General features: G+C 42.4%; 1 protein-coding gene across 3 annotated transcripts in view; it reads right to left on the bottom strand.

Moving 5' to 3' along the window:
* Positions 1 to 274: 274 nt before the first annotated feature.
* Positions 275 to 21,502, bottom strand: part of KCNJ5 (potassium inwardly rectifying channel subfamily J member 5) — a 67,717-nt gene continuing 46,489 nt past the window's right edge. For all 3 annotated transcript variants that reach the window (XM_055819210.1, XM_055819212.1, XM_055819211.1), the window contains 2 exons: positions 14,197 to 15,143; positions 275 to 3,809 (listed from right to left, as the gene is read on the bottom strand). In XM_055819210.1, coding sequence (XP_055675185.1) covers positions 3,457 to 3,809; positions 14,197 to 15,143 — 1,300 coding nt within the window. In that variant the 3' untranslated portion in view covers positions 275 to 3,456. The remainder of the gene's footprint in view (positions 3,810 to 14,196; positions 15,144 to 21,502) is intronic.

Raw genomic sequence — 21,502 nt, forward strand, 5'->3', positions numbered from 1 at the left:
GTCCATTATATAAATGTGAACGGTTATTTGTGCATGAATAGTGTGTTTACAGGTTATAAATGTTTGTCGTGGAGTATTAGTTAATATTTTTGAAAGTACAGAGGCTGATGAGTGTCTAGTATATGTGTGGGTGGACATATCTATGTGATCTATTTCAACTCCCGTAAGAGATGCAGACTTGTATTTAAATGTTCATTACAGCAAAGAGTGGGTCTATTATGCTTTTATTCCCACAGTTTATTGTCCTGCACACGCTTGTGGAAAGGCAGAGAAACTGATAAAATTTTCAAAGATGACAGTTCTGGAAGACGTTCTCTCCCTTCCAGAAAAGTTCAATAGGCTTGCTGAATTAAAACTCTCTTTGGGATACGTTACAGGAAAAGAAGAATATGGGACAGTCCTGGGGCCTGCCTAAATGCTTTGGAGAGGGTACAACTTGATTGCATTACCAAAACCCACATAGCTGATTGCCGTGCTACACAAATACAAAATAAAATTAAAAAAAAATATATACACAAAATAAGGTTCCCCACTGTTTGTGTATCAAATGCAAGGTGCATTCAGCACTGGAGGATATCTTCCTCCCAATCTGCTCAGTTTATTAAAAAACCTGCAAGGATGTTTCTCCTGTTCTACAGAAATCAGGGAAGTTCTTTCGCTACTGCTCACATTGGCGCTGTTTGAAGCATCGATTCACCAAGGTACTTAGAGCGTATTTGCAAATTCCAAACACAGAAATATTCTGTGAAGCCAACAGAGTACACAGCTGCTTAAGGGCTCTGCTCAAGAGGGGAGGAACACACTCCTTGTCTTACTTCACTGCAACAGATTGGCACCCCGCTCCGCTACCCACCATTCAGCAGTTACTCTGCTTGCAGCATCTCATGTGCAACAACAAAAGCTCCTAACACGTCGGGTAGATGATTTCTCAGACTTGACAGCGTAAGGGAAGAGCAGTTTTGTGTGATGAAATCTCGAGGGCAATGGGAAGATGAAATAACTTTTGGGGTGTTTGAAGATGGCTAGCTTCTCTCTGGAGAGTGACAACAATGAGGAATCAAGGTGCCGAGGCAATCTAGCGGTGTTTTCCAAGCTCTCTATCTCTGGCATCGCGTAAGGGACCCAGCAAGCCCGCTCCTCAGGTTGGGTTGAGCTGGACAGGACAGCTGGTTGGGTCGAACTCATACAACACCTGTTTGAGGGGCTGAAATTGCCTCTGACTTGCATAGATCAGTTACATTTTTCATTTCCATTGCTATCCCCTATGTTAGGAGTTCACTTCAGCTACAGAATAAAAGAATTCTGAAAAACAATTTTGACACGTAATTATTTTGCAGAGGTAGGGTGAGAAGTGAGGGTCTTGGAAAAAGAACAAACCCTGCTAGGAAACCACAAACCCTTACAAGAAACCTCCCCCATTTTCCTCCCTGTTTTCGTCCCTCTGTTCCTCTGAGATTTAATATGGAAAAAGAGGAGCTGAACAGAAAAACTAAAATTAGTCCTTTTTCAAAAATTCTACTTGCTTCAGTTCTGCAAAATGCTTTCTAGAACTGAGGAGCATTTCAAATGAAGTGACTTCACTTCAAAACTTACTCTATAACATAATGGTAATTCCTATATCCTGCGGGCCAAGCTGACTGCTGGCTCTTAACGTGATATTAAGTACAACAGTCACATCACACTCATTTTTCCAAAACCCTCAGAAAGAAACACCAATTCCTCTTCTATCTACATTATAATATTAGGTTTCTAATTAAATAGAATCTCTGACCCCTGTAGATAGTATTCTCCTCTTTGTTTACATGTCGATAAGATCATTGCTTTCTATCTTTTTTTTTTAATATCAAGAGGCAAAACCATATTAAAGGTCCCTAGTGTGTGGCTCATTCCATCCCTTCTACAATGTACATTTATTTCATAGATACACATACAGTCCTTCCTATATGGAAAACAAATCTTGCATATTATATGTTCTTCGTTCCATTTTGATAAAGAAGAAATTCTTTATTCTTTAAGAAGTATCTTATTTTTTCCACCAAATTTTAGGGGGTAAGGGAAGAGCTTTTCACCAAGGCCATTCTTTCTCTGTGTTCTGCAAATTCATGGAAATTTTTCATCTCACAGACTAGTTTTCTTCACCCCTTTTCTAGACATGACAATCCTCTTTGGGGAAGTATGGTTCTAGGCTTACCTCTTTGTAAAGACCGAAACTGTTAACTCAGTTTGGTGCTTCACTTGAAAAAGTTACTGGCAGGTTAACATTAGACCTCCAGAGATGTTATTGCTTGTCCCTGGCAGAAGTGGGGAACCGATCCTGCTTTTGGACACCGACTGACGTGCTTGCACTAGCCTGACCAGACAGATGGCTTCACTTATGTCAGTGCATGTTCCCATTAGCATCCATCAGCACCTAAATAAATACGCACTTTGCAGAAGAGCAGAGAATTTTGCAAATTCTCATTTAGCCAGACTACCTACTCCAGGGACTCCGTCTGAAATTCCAGAACATTTCAAATTCCCAGATGGATATTGACTTTTTTTTTAAATCATCAACTGAAACTGGAACTGGGACATCCAGGACAGAAAAAAAAAACCTTCACTGGGGCAAGATCTAAACTTTCTCTCACCATGGATAGCCTATGAAATGTGTCAGAGAGTCCATGAAAAGAGTACACAGAGTCAGCACTTCTGTTTGAGAAGACAGTCAAAAACATTGGAAAAACATGCTAAAGGCTTGCAGGGAAAGTTGTCTTGTTAATCATGGAATGGGTTGGGTTGGAAGGGACCTTAAAGATCACCTAGGTCCAACCCCCCCGCCATGGGCAGGGACACCTTCCACTACAGCAGGCTGCTCAAAGCCACATCCAACCTGGACTTAATATCAAGACATTTTGCAGGAAATAAATCACAATTACTGTGATCTTGAAGGAAAACACTAAAATCTAATACATTTCATGAAGGCAAAAGACTTTGCTACATACCAAAGAGGGTTTTTTCTTCTTCTTTTAATTTAGCAGTAACAATAGCTACAATACATTGACTCACAAATTAAGTGAAGGTATGAAACCACATTCTTCATACTGAGATGGGACATTCTGAACTTTTGCTTTGTAAATAGCCTGTCAAGGGGGAAGAGTTCTGACCATCCAATGAATATTTTTTGAAACAAACAATTTAATGGGAATTTAAATTTTAACAGTGATGATATTATGTGACCCTTGTCCATATGGATCAAAATGCTTTGCAAATGAGTGCAAAGCTCAGAACCTCACTGTACAGATAAAACGGGAGGGAAACTGAGGCACAGTGCTGTGCAGTGACTCGCCAGGATCAAGCAGCAGGCAACAGAGATCTGGACGTGAATCTCAGCTCTCTGACTCTTAGTTAATTCCTGACTCGCCAGCCACAGTCTCCCAGTAAGTGTACGTGGGCATCTATGGTCCAGCAGTTCAGGTGTTATACAGGCATATCTTCTTTCACCTCTCCTGCTGTCCCATTGGCTCCATTCAATCCTGCTGGCTCCCTGCCACCTTCTTCCTCTTCTTCTTCTTCTTCCTCTTTTGCTGCCTCTGCTTCTCCGCCTCCGCTCAGGAGGCTGGCACTGGAGAGGTGGCTGAGGAGCTGGCCTTCCCGGCGAGACTCGGCCAGCTCTTTGGCACAGCACACGGGAGTGTTGGTCTCGTAAGTGCTGTGGAAGCTGTTATAGTCGACTTCATAAAAATCCTTCTCCAGGGTGAGGACAGGAGTGAAGCGGTGTCCCCACAGCACCTCGGTGTCCATGTAGGAGCTGCGAGCCTGGCAAGTCATCCCTGGGTAGAAACAGAGGGATGTTAAATGCAAAGCTTGCTCACATGCTCACCCAACCACTTTTTTCATTTAAAAGCACTTCCATGTTTTATCTCCATACCTGATTGCTCTGGGACACAGAAAAGGTCTTCGCGTAATAAGCCTCACAAAAGCCTCTATCATGATAAAGCTGAGCACTCAAAGGAAAAGGGATGGATTCATCGCCGCATCTTCAGACTGTTTCCTGAACCTTGTGCTTACGGATTTCAAGTCTGGTACCACTAAGCAGCTTCTCTCTATCCTCATACTCCTCTGTTGAGGTGTTGCTTGTGTGGTTGATACTAACAGCACTCCTGGTGAACCATGCTAGAAGGATATCCAACCCCACCAATGCACCTCAAATCTTGACCCACGGAGCCCGTAAGCAGAACGAACCACTGCCCTGCACTCCGCGGTGTCTGACCCTCTTCATCTACAGCGGTATCAGCCATTCCCTCCACCAAGGTGTACAGCCCGAAAGGTGGAGTGTGCCGCAGCTCCTAGTGATTTATATGGCAAGCTGGCTTTTAAACACCTCTGGAGGGCTCAATCCAGCTGTTTTGGGTCGGCAGAACCAAACCCCACCACGCACAGTCAAGCTCATAAGCATACTGAATTCCATGCATTAATGGATTGTGGATTGAAGGAACAGTGGGCAATGCAAAACTTGTATTTGTCAAGCTGCTTCTCGCCCCCCAGGATCAGTTTATTTATTTACTTTAAAAAGGTTTAAAGGGAAGTTTTGCAGAGCAGGGATAAGCATTCAGCATTGGCGTAACTGTGAATAAATTCTCTTGGAATCACCTGCCAATGCCAAGGCTGACTTCTCTTCCAAGTATTTGTCTTCTGTTTGCCGTAATTATGTTATGATTTTGGAATTAATTCTGGTGACTTTTGAAAAACCTGACCTTATAAAGTCCTCCCACTGTTCTCTTTTGGAGGGTGAGAGAGAGGCCTGACTGGAATACGTTCAATACACACAACTTGAGCCGGTTTCTGGCCAATATTTCCAAGCCTAACTCCTGCAGCCCAGAGGACACAAACAGAAATCTAAAGCAATGCATAGGGGGAACAAGATCAGTGTCAGATGCTCCAGGGAGAAGTATCCTCATCACGCGAGCGACTGAAATCTCAGAGTAATCAGAAAACTCCTTTCCTTAAAAATAAAAAATCACCTTTGTGAAAAGGCAAATATTTTATTCTCGTAATTGCTAGAGTTCATTAAAAGACACCCACGCAAGCAAGTTCTCTGGAAAGCTTTATTTGTCTCATTGCTTTCCTTAATTTAAATCCATCAGGCCAGGAGTATGTTAGTTGCTTTTGGTTCTTGGAAGGGGAGAAGAGGAATGGTGACACATGCAACACTGAGAAATTTCCAGTTCTTTATTACAAACTGAAAAGCCAATTTTTTCCCCCAAGAAGATCTGCAGGAGTATTTGCTTCTGAGCAGGAACAACAAGTACAGAGTTAGTCATAGTGTTCCAGCATGCCTGCTTCCTGGACCGGAGGGAGCCGGGAAGTGCAGAGACTGCTATGAAAAATACAATAATGGAAGAAGAAAATTACCCCAAGTGTTCTTGCCTTAAGGAGAAGCTCTGTTAAGGCACAGGGCCTTTTCAGGAAACTATCAGCTTTTGCTTTACAAGCCAAAAGCAGTGTGGAGCCTGCTCCTATGTGGACTCCATCCTCGAGGTGAAGGCTGGATGATCTGGACTCCCTTTTACCAGCTAGCAAAGAGCAGCTCGACGCCCAGGCAGCTCGTGGAGACCTGCTTGTTTTTCTCAGGGGAGCCATGCCGCTGACACTGACAATACTGTTGACCTCCCTGGGCAAGGGCTTTTGTTACAGGCTGTTCTGAGGGTCAGTAATGGAGGGCTGCGGGTCTAATCCTATTTTCTGAGGCTCCCTCATGCTGGGAGGCCAGAATGCCAGACAACCAGCAGCATGTGTCTGTGTCGTGAGGAGACAGTTCAAATAAACTCGCCTTTTTTCTTTTTTCCTTTCCTTTAGAGCTGGTGCAAACACCAGAACCCACAAAGGCCTTCAAGTGCCTCCTCCGAGCTCTGAGAGCTTTCAAAGCCCAGCAGAGAGAGCAGGAGGGGGGACCACCAGGCTCACAGGATTAGGTCCTTGAAGGAACCGGTTGGTTCTCATCATGGCCTTCCAAGTGCTGCATAAAGGTGTCGTGTAGAAGTCCCCAAGGCCAAGATGCGGTGTCCCTGCTAAATGTGGGGTCCTGAGGCATCCAAGGGAACTCCTGCCTTATAATCAGGGCCTGAAATAGCTCCTTCCCTTGGGGGAGTACCTGACAGCCAACGTGCACTCCAGACCATAGTTATCTCCTGCTGTAAGTATTCAATTAAGGAAGGAACAATAGAAAGCTTTCAGCAACCAAATACTGCACACTGCCAGCTTCCTGCAGTAGCTGCTTTCTGTAACCCCAGGGGTACACAGAGCCAGCACAATAAGACAACTTGTAATTGCTCCATAATCCCATTCAAATATTCCTTTTTAGCACATGTGCAGTGGTGTTTTAATTGCGTGGGGACATACTGCTTGGCAACTCCTACATTACCCTGTAAACAACAGCATTGTCTCTGCTTCAAATTCCATTAAGTGCCTGCTTTGCAGGCTGCCCTGTGCTCTCCAGCCTGGTTAATTAATGCATCTGTAATGTCCCTAGCTAATTATTGCCTCTGTAACTGCAAAAAGATGACCGAAGAGGTGTGGAAACAATAAACCTTAGTTTTATTAAGAGCACATGGATGCAGCCACTTTCCACTTGAATACAATTTGCACCGTGCCCTCTGTGCTCTGAATATCTAAGCTTCAGTTTGCAGTGGGGTGGAGTCATTTGTCGGACTAAGAACTTTCATACACGGCTGTGAGAGCCCTGCAAAAATCAGCAGTTTATTTCAGAAGCCTTGCTCAGCCACGTCCATTGGACATCTCAGGTGCAGTGAATCGTTATGCTGCATGCTCCTATCCATCAAGTACCGCGCCAGCTTCGCCAGCGCTGTTCTACTTCCATGCAGGAGCACTCTCTTGTGCAACCCTGAAGCACGGACATTTCAGAGAGCACAAGAAATTGAGGGAGATTCCAAACTCTCAGAATTTCTTGCAAATATAATCATAGTCTTTATAGCCCTGATAAAGACTGTTCATCCTTTTCTTCAAGTAGATATAACTACACATTTTGGGTTTAAATGGTACAGATATTTGCTACGGTGACAGCAAAGTGGTATTCAGTGACTTGGGCATTTCATTTAAATAAGCTTCATGCCAAAAGAATAGCCTCATTTACCCTTTGTCAGTCTAAGTAGATGTGATTCAAAACTTGTTTAAAAATAGTCATAGAGATTTTTATTTTTCAACTGTATCGTTTTTTCCAGATAGTAAGACCATTAAAAATTTAATTTTCTCCTAAACAATCTAGTTTTAAAAAGGGGAAAGTATGTTTAATATAAATTTGTACAATCTGTCAATTGCGGAAAATGTGAAATGATATGTGAAATCTTCAGCTTTCAAGTTTTAGTTAAAGCTTTCTCATCTCTTAATTCAGCAGCTTAGCTTTCAGTTGCAAACACAACTCAATTTTAATTGAAAACAGAGAAAACTTTGCACAAAGTTATAAGCAGATGCACCACATTTTGAATAAAGCTGGAACCAGTTCCAGGCTTTTTAGACAGCTGGAGACCAGAGGACTGTCTCCTGGTTTCAAGTTCTGCAATAAACATTTCATAGAGTTTTAATGATAATTTCATTATAGCAGAATCCTAAGAAGTGGATTTTTTGTCTGTCGGCTGGAGTCACTACATCACAGATCAATAACAGAGTTTGTGCATGTTCCTGTTTAAGGCAGCCATAGATGCCTTCCTAAACGGCTCGTTTCTGGTTTCCAGCAGATGAAAAGATACAAAATATATTGCTATGTGTATTAAACCAGGTGTTTCATTACATTCGCGAACAGAGAGAGTCACTGACGAAAGACTGGTGTGTAAAATAGGTGTCAGGGAGCTCTACGAATAAGGCACTTTTCTATCATCAAAATCAGTTGGGATCAAGCAGCTTACATTTTATCAAAGACAAAGGAATGTTAATACGTGCTGACAAAAAGCAGTTATTTGATGGCTCACTCAGTAAGGAGCCTGTTTTTTTCTGCAGCGTACTCAATGGGAGTTGCAGATTTCAGAACGTTTCGCTGCTCGCAATACCACCGATTATGCAACTGGAGCAGACGCTTCTGGCTCTGCCACGCTGCTAGGAAAAGTGGAGATTGCTCCTGATTTCCAGGTCTTGTATACCCTTAGGTTACCAGTTCGACTCAAACTTTGTTATCGCCGGCCAAATCTAACTGCATTTGCGGCTGTTTGGTTATCCAGAGAACCAGCAGTACCTCTCCAGCTGTTGGAGGATGCCTATTTTCATCAAACACACCGTCAGAGCCAGTACCTTTACTGGCAGTTTAACGGGAGAGGGCAAGGGGACCACAAAGCGTGATCTACCGACCCAAGAAACTGCCACAGGCTCCCATCTGATCACATCAACAGTACAGTCAAATCCTTCAGTCCTGCTACGCGGCCTGAACTTTCTCAGTGGGGAGAGATATCCCAACCCCTGGGGCTGTCAAGACAACATTTTTCATCAGCCTAAAATTAACTCTCCTCATTTAAATGCCACAGAGCTCAGTGATTATCTGCTGGCAAAATGTCATGTGGATGCTGACTGTATGTTTGCCGTATTTGCTAGGCTCTCTCTGCAGTTCAGACACAGATACTGCTGGAAGTGATTTCACTTCTCCGTCCTTGTTTTCATACACTGCTGTGTGCTGGGTGACTCTGACCCTTGTACTGGATGCACGAAAGCTGCATAATACGTACTCTGCTCCTTCAGCTGAACCCCAACTGTGCTACAAGAGTACAAAGAACCGACAGGCTCAGACATATAGTGAAGACTGATGTAAATTAGGATGGCAAGGAGTAGTTATAAAAATTTTAAGTTCTATCACTCTAATTAAGCAATACATGTCTTTAGATGAGCATCAGCATTTGGATAGTTGTAACATTTATTAGTCCCTTTGCGTTAATTAGACCAAAGAGCACGGTAACCTCCAAAAAGTCAATATTCCTCCAACTTGAAAAGGAATATTAGAAGGTAGAAGCGTGGTCCTCCAATTATTTGTGCTTGTCTCCTTTAGTGGAGGACATGTCTGGGCTTGATTCACTTTGATTTTTATGCCAGTGGAGAGTAATAGGATTTTAATTTATCTGAATTTTCTCCAGGCATGCAAAAGCTCCTAGGCACTGGAAATGGAAAAAAGAAAGAAGAAAAAAAAAAAAAGAAGAAAAAAAATGGACCTTATGATTTAAATAGCTTGGATCCAATTGCCATGTCTCTACCAGGCACAACCTGAGCACCCAGCTCATGCCATGTAACTTTAAGCCCTTCACAAAGGTATTTACAGTGACTGCAGAGGCACCTAAGATGACTAACCTGCCAGGGTCTACCTCTGGAGGGCAATTCAGCTCAGGAAAAGAATGACTTGAGATGTCTCTCTCTTCCCTGTAATTATATAAGCATTTTCTGTTAACAGTTCTGCAAGGTCCTTCTTGCAGAAAAGAAAACTTATTTATATGCAAAATGCAAAACAAAACAACAAGACAACCCAAACCAGATGATGAATGCATGAAAACTCCATTCAGTAATTTCACCCTTCCTTTGTTCTCCCATGAAAATCATGATTAATTTCAGGATATCTGATGTTGTGACTACTTCTTTTGGTCCTGTATTTACAGCCAGGAAATCTTACTATGCCCTCTGTAAAAATGGATAAACTGAGGTGCAAAAAAGCTGCTGTTTGCCTACACTTTCACAGGGACAGGATGAGGTGAATTACTCCTAATCATTAAACTACTTTTTATCACACAGACTCTAAGCTAGAAATATATAGGCCTATCCTTTCCTAAGAGTTTATTAAAACTTCATTTAGTGACTAGGCTAATCAGGCATCTGGACTGTCTCTTGTGGCTTATTTAACGGTGGTAGGGAAAAGAGGTAATGAAAACCGGTGAGGAGCAAGACTAAAGTAACAAGCACTGCTGTCTCTGTGCCCAGACAATAGCAATGCTGGACACTGTAGATACAGAACCAGGTTTGCATGACAGCTACTGATAAATCAGTTTTTGCTTAATTGTCAGTAGAAACCAGTGGAAGAGTAAAATCGGAAGAGAAGAGAGCCTCTTCAAACTATCTGCCAGAAAGTCTCATAGGATATGCCGGCTGCATCATCACAGGGAGTGATGGCTTACAGAAAAAAAAAAATTCAAAAAAATATTGGACTCTCCAATGTTCTCTAACTGAATCAGCCAAATTCCTCATCGTAACCCAGCTGACTCTGCATGCACATGGAAGGGGGGTCTGAATCTCCCCTGCTCTTCTGTGTGCCAGCACCCTTGCTTGATACAACATGTTCAATTCAGGATCCGGGGGGTAAGGACAAGAGGTCTGGCCAACAACAGCCTAGACCTAGTCTGTCAAAAGGATGGATCTCAGTTTGCCACTGCGGGAAACAGAAAGGCAGTGAAAGCAAAAATGTATTCACGTTGCAAGCAGATTTTCCACCTTCACTTTCTTCCCTTTTATTGCAGGTCATATTTGGGCCAGATGATCTTGACAAGTGTCCCTTTCAGATAAGGCAAAGGAGAATTAATTCCCTCAAGTAATCTCTGTGACCAATTCATTAAGCAGGCACTGTGAGTGATGCTGCTGCTTTCAAGATGCCCACGAAGCAGCACTGCAAGCCAAAACACTTGTCATCTATATTGATTTTGTCTCTACAGTGGTCATTCCACTCAGCAATGATCACAACAGATCTGCCCAGAAACTTCCGTCTCCCTCTGGCATTTTTTAACCTCTGGTGGAGTCACAGTGCCTCAACCACACTAAAATATCGATTGGAAAAACCCATGTCAGTGGGCGCTGTGCCGCAGCTGCCATTGCGGGTTGGTTAGTAGAACAGCTGTGGGTCCCTGGAGAGCTCTCACTAGGATAATACAATGTTTGTTTTCTTTTTCAGCAAAATAAAAATATTGCATTTTAGGCTGGCTGGTATGTTTCTTCTGTGTTGCTATTCTTCAGTGTGTTGTTATTTATCCTTTTAAAAATTCAAGTCAACTTGAAAACAAAAACATGGGTTTAAAACACAATGATTCACTTTGTTAAAAAAAAAAAAACAAAACAAAACAAAAAACCAACTTGAAATGTCTAGGAAATTCAAGTCAACTTGAAAACAAAAACACTGTTTGAAACCACAATGTTTCATTTTGTAAAAAAAAACAATGACTTGAAGTGTTTTAACTCTTCAGAATTTATTCTACACTTTTCATTTGAAACTATGTACCATCTTTGCCTTCCACTGGATCAGAATTAAACTTCAATGTCTGTAAAAGAGTTACTTATTTGAGAGAAGACAATATATTGCATTTGTAATATATGTGGTGTTGGCTAAAGCTATTGGAAATAGCTATAAAATTGCTGTGCCAAATTTGCAGTGAAAAATATTCACGTTTTTAGTCAAGGCATTATGTTTAAATTTCTTCAGTCATTTGCACATTGACAATCAGCATTTTGACCTGCTTTCAAAATACCTTACAAAAAATACAGCTGTCTTTTCCCTACCAGTGCAGGATGCATTCATGGTGTGATTTGCTGTTGTCTGTAAAGATGGAATAAGTTTCCATGAAGTTTTACTCCCGACAGCAACTGCAGAGCTGAGCCACCTCCAAGACAACGTGCAGGACTTGCTTGCCTCTTGTGCACCACGAACAGAGCTATATACTCTGACCAGTTGTACCCCTGAACACTGTAATGGTGGTTCCTAATTTTTTCATAGGGGTTACTAAGGGAACAAATGGTCTGTTGCATTTCTGTACTGCTCTGAACCTGACCAGGCTTTAACAGCATCATGATTTCATAGAATTCACACTGCAAGTAAATGACACCATTCCCAAAAGCAGATGGGGCTTGATCAATGTGATAGGAAGTAAAGAACCTAAAGAATTTGCTCGGAGCAGATTTTAAGCTATGGAGGTAGGGATTAATATGCCCTAAACTGCTTTATCAATATTATGAAGTGTGAGGACAAAGCAGGAAGGCACAAACACTGTGTTTCTGGAAGCCACTCTCATTGTGGCAAAATATCGCACCCTCCCAGTTGCCATATGTCATTCAGAAAAACATCTCAGGCTCTGAATCAGATAGCGGCATCATCTCAGGTCTCCTCTGCTCTAAGTTCAATGCAAACTGGCTCTTCTAGCTCCAGTTTTGGAATTTCACAGCCTGTCTTCGGAGACCAGAATAATTAATTTCCACAGATGTATGCTCTTTAATATCATTACACACTGGCCTGTACAATCCCTCCGGGAGAGGAGCCCATTTGTAAAGCAATATTATTCCTATGCCATGCTTTTAATTTTGAGGTTGTTATTGATAATGACTTCCTCTCGTACATATCTAGCAGAGGCTGAGCTTTCAGAAGGGGAAGGCAGCACAGAGCTGCTCAAACAGGATTTGACAGTGTCACTGTGTGATGAGGAAAGAGGCTTTGGACAAACAAGGAACTGCATTCCATGCTCAGATTAGGAGGTTCTAGTGTCTAGTAAATATTTCGGCTATAAAATAAGCTTCCATTACAAATCTTTGCCTTTGATAGTCTTTTCCACCCACCCCTTCTTTTGCCACATATTTATAATACTCTGCTGGGAAAGAGTATTTGCCTAGTAATGCCAAACGAATTCTACAGCCCAGTACCCCAGCCTAGGTGCAGTGCAATCTGTACATAACCTCCCATTAGCTCCAGAAAAGTCACTTGTTGCTATTCACCTCGTGACTGAAGGGAGATACCAGGAAACTGCATTAGCTTTCTGCAGAGCTGTCTTGAAGAGCAAAGGTCTGGGCTGCAAGAACTGGAGAGACTTTCCCCTTACATCTGGTTATTAGGACACTAACAAGGACACATCTCAAGAAGGAGAAAGTACTAATAGTACGAAAGGTCCAGAGTCTGTGAGACAGGGTGCTGATACCACTGAGTACTCATTTTAAACCGAAACCCCTTGTTAGTGTTTGGGAGATGACCCATGCCTCCTACAAGGTGGAAAAAAAATCCAACCGCCACCAACAGAAAAAACTTGGGTTCAACGGTGCCATCTCATCTAACTAAAATCCTAGAACACCAAAGGGCAAACTTGCTTATTAACGCTTCTTTGCACCTCTGACTCTGTGTTTCCACATCCATCCTTAAAGGCCCTGATAGGGCCAAGGCATGCTGCCACCCCCAGACCCAGAGAGCCTGGCTGAAGGGAGCATCAGCATCTCGGGGTGCTGAAACACACTTGCTGTGCTAGAAGCAGAGCAGAGCGAGCCTGACAGCTCCTCCTCAAAGCCGAGAGTAAATGAATTAGCTGCAAGTGGTAAAACAGCCCCACGGTCTTTTAGGTGAGACTCCAGAGTGAACGCACCCTCCTCCCCAGCCAGACCGCTAGGAGATAACACTGCATCCCACCTGTGGAGAGGAGCCTGGAGGCCTCCGTGGCCATCCACTCGCTCGGCTTGAGGGGCACGCTGCCGCTTCCCTCTGCTACACTTGGGAAAGCTGAGGCACACCGCTTTTCCAGATTTGTTATACATGCATGCAGACTTCTTTCATCGCCTGCCACAAATACACCCATAGGAGGAAACTGGGAATCAGCTGACTGTACCTCCTGATCTACCCATTACACAGCATTGTTTTAAGCTGTTAAACAGCTGCGGGGTTGCAAGAGTCACAAAAGTGGTTTCTGTATTTTTCCTCTTTAAGCTCCTTTTGAAAATATATGTCCTACATCACGTGCAAGTCATTCAGTTTCAGCACATGCTGTAGTTTCAGCACATGCTGTTTTATTGGATATAGTAATACTTGGGCACTTCCTTTACAGCCTCCATCAAAAAGCAACACTACAGCAATACCTAAAATAGCACAGTTACAGCCAATTTTTAATACAGAGGAGAAATGGAGAAAGATTTGTGTCATGAATTTTGATCACAAGGAACAGGACCACAGGAGATCTCATGAATTCCTTTAGTCCATCCCTTTACTCCCATGGATCAGTTCTAAGTGATTACGGACAGCTCCTTGACTAACGCCTTCACCTGAATCCCGGACTTCAACGTGAGTTAAAGGACCCATCTATTAATTGCTAGTTATCTCAGACCACGACATGTCCCAACATGTTCTCAGTGCAGGTGACATTGGCAGTAAAATCTTAATGCCAAACTGCACTCCATTTTTCCCCTTCTCCCCCTCAAAACTGTGACCGACTTCAAACAAGTCCTTACCTGTTGCTTCCACCATTCCTTCCAGGATGACCACAATTTCAAACTCCTCCTTCTCCAGTTGGGTGCGGGACATCTCCCAGAAGGGGCTTTTCTCGTTGATTTCATGTGAGATGATAAGGGGTGACACCAGGAACAATCTGTCATCTCCAGTGTCAAATCCCACGTTGATGTCTGTTTGGTTCAAGGGAATAAACTCTCCTTCTTTGGTCTGTTTGGACTTAATCAGTTTGGCTCTAATGGAAGCCTCGACAATGTGGGAATTGCGGAGGTCTCCAACCCGGAACATGAGACAGAGCTTCTCATCCCTCATGGAAATCACTGCGTTGTTAGAAAACATGAGGGTTTCAGCCCTCTTCTTTGGTTGGCTGATCTTGACAAACATGCATCCCACCATGAACGCATTGACAATGGAGCCCAGAATAGCCTGGATCAGGAGCAGTACGATGCCCTCGGGGCACTTCTCCGTTATGACCCTATAGCCATACCCGATGGTTGTCTCAGTCTCGATAGAAAACAGAAATGCAGAAACAAATCCACTGAGATTTTCAACACAGGGGATCCAGTTCTCATCTTCAAGGTGGTCCAGGTCTCCCCGGATATAGGCAATGAGCCACCAGATGAATCCAAAAAACAACCAAGTGATGGTGTAGACCATAGTGAAGACAAGAAGATTAAAACGCCACTTAAGGTCCACCAGCGTAGTGAAGAGGTCACTAAGGTATCGATAGGTTTCTTGGACATTTCCATGGTGCACATTGCACTTGCCGCTTTTTTCCATGTAACGCTGTCGTGGCTTCTTACCTTCTGCTGATATGAGGCGGGTTCGGTCAGTGGCGATGGGGACATCATCTCGAGCCTGTTTGGGAATCTTCTTAGGCTCTCTAGATGTAACTCCGATGTCCATGTCCTGGTTCATGAAGATCCTAGAATCTCCGGCCATGGCTGGGCTGCAGGAGAACAAAGAAATAAAGTTCAAGATAGGACGAAAATTGCCGAGACAAAAGCTGTCTCACTTTACTGCCTGAACCGTTACGGCAGACCAGGAGAACAAACACTGCAGATATTAATGCTACGCTGACAGACTCTGCCCCGTGCTGGTTACAGGGCTGATACAGGCTGATTCTACATCAGGAAAGCTTTTTGCTACGGCCACGTCTTCCCTCCTAGCATCGCTTTGGGAAATAGTTTGAAAGGCTTCAGCACTTCTCCCACAACAGCCACTTCCTAAATACGATGCCGCACTGAACTGGATGTTAAATACAGATTCATGATACACAGTTGCTTCAGACATGAACCAGCTGCCAGTCATTTTGTTTAACATACTGCTGGAACCTCAGAAATTATGGCACCGTCTGGAAATCCTGAAATAGGTAAACCTTGTAACAGTTTTTCGGTTGGTCTTTTTTTTTCTTTTTTTTTTTTTGGTCCTCAGATTTTTTTAGGTCCCAAATTTGGTTGAGAACACAACCAGAAGCCCAGTAAAGATACATCAACATGTATTTTCAAGAGGGACTGGAGTTTTTTGATGCCTCAGGTTTTGGGTGCATACCAAGAGAAACCTTAGAAATTAATAGAAAACGCTGAGCACCACTGTCTACCTAAATGTCACATAAATCTAAATTATGCATTAAGGTTTCCCTGACAGTCAGCAGAGAAAGACACCTCCAGGGATAATTCAGATTTCAGGAGTGCTGAATCACCTTCTGGAAGTACCCGCTCCCTCCACAAATTATTCTGGGAGCCTGGGCTCCAAATGTGAAATAGGCATTTAATTCAGCATCTTGAATTATGTGTCTGAAGGTGTGATGAATCCAGGCCTACTGTTAATCAGATATATCAGAACCGGCCCCTTTACTTCATCTGACATCAGACAAAAACACCAGAGACTTTCAGAAACTTAACAGACAGCTATTAGTAAGCCCACTGTCAACGCACAAAACTACACTTAACAAGATACAAATAAATAATACAAAATGATGTCTGCAATGAATTTTGCAGGTTATAATACAACATCCTGTTTACCAAGATGATTAGATACTCCTTTAAAAAAACACACACGCACATGCTCTATTGAAAAAAGAGGCACAGACAAAATCCCTGTGAAAGGCTACCCAAGAAGCCTTAGGGATATCAAAGATAGAGTAGCAATATTTTCTATGGCGTTCATTCTCTGCATTGTCCTCTGCAAATCCTATTAAAAGCTGACTAAATCTATTACTGCTCCCTCGATCTTTAATCTTCTTATGCGTCTGTGAATGAGAAAAGGTGTAGAGATACAATTAAGAGTATCTTGGGAAAGACAATTTTAAGATTGAGCAAAGTAGCTTCATCTTTTCAGTATTAAAAAGCACAAAGGGTGGGCGGGAAGGAAGCAGAGGCAGGATGAATAAATGAAGCAACAAATTTCCACTTCCATTCTGCTGTAGCCAAGTCTGGTTAACAGCAAAGAATTACTCTTAGCCCTTGTATAAGTCACCATCAATCATTACTCCAACGAAGCAGCCAGAGCCTGTTGCTGGAACCGTACCCGCTGGCTCTGTTCACCAGGGAGCCCAGCCATCTGTCCACAGCACAGTCCCAAAGCTTCTTTGTGCTGGCACATTTGCCTGGTTTGCAGGGTTTGGGCCAGTGCAGCCACAGGAAGGGGTAAATAATAGGGATTAATGATGCTGGGATGGTGAGTTAGGAGGAGTCAGGTTCGCTGCCCTCGCTGCATATGATCCTGGACGTGGGGTAGATAATGCCAGCACCATGCTGTTCCTTTCCTCAAACAGCAACATCAAAGGTTTTGGCCGAATATTAATCCCTACCTCGATTTCTTTCACTCCTGAAGGGAGGACTGCTGAGAGCTGGCTCATGGTATATTTAGACACATCTTCTACTTAGCCATTTTCTACTACCTGTTGCAAATTCTAATCTCCTGGACCATCGGTCTGGCTCTCTCCTGCCTTATGGCGTGTGTCTATTTGTGTGTGTGCAAAGTGTATTGACTCTCACTTCACAACATGTGAAAGCATATGCTATGCCGAGTGCAAGTCAGAACAATCACACCCTTTTTTTCCTCCCTCCTTAACAGGGAAAGAGGCATCCCATCCATGGACTTAAAAAGAATTACATACAGAGAAGAACCTCTTTGCTTTCTTCTTAGGAATATTACTTTTGAGCCTTGTTTGCATCGTTTGATTAATCTAAAATTAATTCACTTGGACTAATAAGATTTTCATCAATCTATGTATAGAAATGTAAAAAGAGGCACGCGTTGCATGTTTTCAGTTTAAAAAGAATTAAAGATAATTTTGTTTAAAAAGTTATATTTGAAGCTGTTTCACTTACACTGGCACTATGTAAGAAAGAACAATCAATTTCAAGACATTCCAGTGTAAGGTTTCATATTTTAGATTCATACCAAAGAGACCAAAAGGATCTTGAAATACATTAAAAAGAACAGAACAGAATAAAAGCAATCAAAAAGCCTAAATCCCTAGAAATATCACTGTGGGGACTGCCCATTAATGAAGGTGCAGGGAAACCTGCTTTAACTAAAACACTTGAGGGACCGGCAACATCGCTTTCCTAATGCTACTGATCTTTAACAATAGGTCAAGTGAAATCTTTCTGGAAACCTTCAGGAACACCTTAAAGCAGAAAAATTCCTGCTGTAGATGAACTTCACTGACAGCTTCAGTGGCATTACCATTTCTCCTAATAAACTCTCCCATCACAGTATAAGCATAACTGCAGTACATGGTTATGGAAAATAGTTAAGCAGATGAATCTTTGCATTAGAATCTTGAAAAGGAGTAATATTGGTTAGCAGTTTGAGCACAGGTTTGGATGTCTGAAGACTAGCCAACTTTCTGTTCCAAATTATTTCAGTATTTTTTCTCTAATTCTGAGCAAAACCCTGCCTTTCCCTCTGCCTTAATTCCCCAGCTGTAAAATTTGTGATATGGATATGAATGGCCTGTGAGATCCTAGGCATAAGAATCTTCTAGGAAATTTGCTATCAATTCCTTATTATTTTAATTGCCCTGGGAAACTTTAGCACAAATGACAAGAAACTATCAAAGCAGCACTCCATCTATGTAAGGATTTGGTTAACTCCTTCATCGTACAGTATATTGCCACTGCTCTCAAGCATACACGTCTTTTCCAGATAACGGTAATTATGTACAAGCATCTCACGGAGATTTAGACTTCAGTTTGTAAATCACTGCTCCCTCCAGCAAAGAGATTTGTGAGATGAAATTGCCTCCTATAGTCACACACACCTCCCTGTTTCTTTGGCATTTACCATCTTTGGTTAAATGAGGCCAGGGTAATAAAAATGTCACTTTTGTACAAAGCTGCTTTCCTTTTGGACAGGCTACTGCAAAAGGAGATGTGAGTCAGTGTATTATCAGCCTTGCAAAGAGGCTTTTTATCAGACTTGCTGTTGCTCAGCTTTTGCCCAGATGACAGACGCGGGGCAGGCGGTGACATTTAGGGCTCTTAGATTTGCTGAAGAAGAGTCAAGCTGGGGTTAGCTAAGGACCTTCAGGAGGCACTGTTTTGCAGAGCTGTCTACAAGCCCTGCCTGACAGAGCTGACGTACCTCCTGATAGCTCCACATCTTCAAGACAGAAATTTGCTGAAGACATCGCAGAATGTAAAACAAGAAAAGTCTGCAAGAAACTTTTTTCTCCTGCTGACTATGACGACTTTTTCAATTTAAATAATCACTGATCTCACTTAAGTAAATGCAAGTTCCAGTGGGCACTCTTACTTCTGGAGAGGTTTAAACTGGCAGGCAGGAGACTGAAGACATGAATTTGTCACCAGGTTTGTGTAAAAAAATACTTCTTTATGTTTGTTTTAAACCTAATGCCCATGTTTTCTTGCATTATGAGAATAAATGAGCAACTGTTCTTTAGGAAACCACACACCTTCCCAAATCAGGATTCCACTTCTGTCTTCTCTTTTCCCAGAGTGCCATACTACTCCACAAGCAATGAATACAGCAGTAAATAGAAACCAGATCATTACTGAAAAACTTGACCAGGTTCTTTTGCTGCCTGTTGGCCCACACCATGTAAAATAGACCCAAGGTTACTGTCCCAAGATTCCTCTGCGGATTTATTCTTCTTTGGGTTACACTGCTGCAAGGAATGAAGTTCTTAATTAACAGACACTAGCAACATGGGAAAGTTGGTAGAGGAATAGAACAAATTAATGCAGTGGCACCCAAAGAGAATAAAAGCATTGACTGCTGAACACTGAGTGCTAGTGGAAAGGTGGAGGAAGAAGAAATATTAGGAAAAGGTGGCCTTTGACAATCTGAAGATAAATGGCTATTAGGGAGGTGCTGACTGACATGTGGGGCTTTGATTTCCCTGAGAAAGGCACCTTTCCCGCTATCAAAGGATATTTACTGCCTGTGTATGACTGAGACTGAACAGCCAACAATGCCAACACAAGATTACCTTTCGAGGCATACATATGCATGTGAGAAAAGGAAAGGCGGGTAGATTTTGTGCAAATCGTGTCATCTTTCAGTTTTCTGAGTTATAAATAGAGGTTGTGGTGGCTGCTGCTTTGGAAAATGCTTGGAGATCCACAGGTGGAGGGAATGATGTTATGCTATTCAAAACCAGGGCTAAACATTTAAGAAAACTGCACAAGAAGGGAGACCCGTGGCACTTCGCTAAGAAACATGGTTCAAAAGCTCCCTCATCCAAATAATTGCTTCTCAAAGTGTAATCTCCCTCAGCACCGAAGTAGGAAGATGCCGCTCATTTCCTCTTGAGTTTTCATTAAGTCACAGCACTGCTTTTCTAACAGGCTGACAGGCATGATTTTACAACAGAGTTCCTCTGGCACTAGAGGAGACACCCATCCACGAGTACACAAAAATAGGTGACTGCTGATTAACTAGGCTGCTGCTAAAGAAGCAGGATGACTTTGTGCTTGTTACGGAGCCAAGGTGATGGGAGTTCATTAGGCTCAGAAATACCGAAACAAAGGGTGTTCAGTCTTTCAAAAGAAAATACCTCCGGGTAGGAAGGTAATATGACAGAAAGACAGAAAGAGCTTAGGGTCATTTGCACTTTACTTTTATCTGCTAATTACCTCCCAATCTATCCTTCTCCCCAGCAACGCTGGATAATCACCTGAGTATATCCCTGAGTGTATCCCTGAGCCCTTTCATCGTTCAGTTGTAAGGTGGCAATGTGGCCACCCCACTCCTAGATTATCCAAATGTTTCACAGTGTTCAACACAGGTATTACGTGCTTAAAGGATTTTATTTGTTTATTTATCAAGATCTGTGTAACAAGGTAGTGCTCTGTTTCCCGTCTCTTAAGACGGGGAAGTGAGTCACAAAGGTACTTGCTTCTTCCACACTTACACTGGGGGTCTGTGGCAGGGCAGGGAATTAAACCTAGCTTCCAAAATCCTAAATGAGTGCCTGTAATCACTGCACCACTCTTCTTGCCTTCCCCCAATCCAGCAGCAATGAATACAGTCTCCATATGCTTCAGGTGTGTCTAAAGATTACTTTGAGAATACCTACATAGCCTGATCTATCAGCATGAATAACCTAGCAAGATTATTTTTAATGCCAAGAAATAATGTTTTGGTTCCTCAAGTACCTACAGGTTTCAAATAGATTTTTTTCCCCTCAGCTATGGATTAAAGTATAAAAACATCCAGTATAAAACACAAGTTGGCAGTTGCATTAAATATATTGACTTCAGACTAACGCAGAACAGTGAAGAAACTAAACTGCAATGAGAATAAAGACTGGGGTGGGTTGTTGGGGTTTTGTTGGTTTGGGGGGTTGGGTTTTTTTTGGTTTGGGGTTTGTTTTTTGGTTTGGGTTTGGGTTTGGGTTTTTTCCAGAAAAAAGGTGGAAACCAGAGAACACCTTATGATAACGAACCCAGTGTACAGGCTATAACAATTGGTTATAAAACAAGAACTGGAGAACATGGAGAGAACATGGAGTTTTCACAACATAAGGGGTACCTACTACTTGATAGACCATAGTTCAAATACATGGGCTGGGTGGGAGGCTATAATCCATGTAACTTACAGTCAATTACCTTATACTTCATTGAATTAAAGAAGTTGCACATCAAAAGTCCATGTGCAAAGGATGCAATCACAATACTATGCTCGTAGGTGTTTTTCTTCATTTTGAACAGTCAAATGATATTTTCTTTACTAAAAAACAAAGCCTGAAAATAAACCAGTTTGATCCTTCCACCTCCAAGGAAACGACTCTGCCTGAGGCACTCTGCAGCCTCTCTGTCCTTCTACACAAGA

This window comes from Falco peregrinus, chromosome 15 (genome assembly GCF_023634155.1).
Source record: "Falco peregrinus isolate bFalPer1 chromosome 15, bFalPer1.pri, whole genome shotgun sequence".
NCBI classification, from domain to species: domain Eukaryota; kingdom Metazoa; phylum Chordata; class Aves; order Falconiformes; family Falconidae; genus Falco; species Falco peregrinus.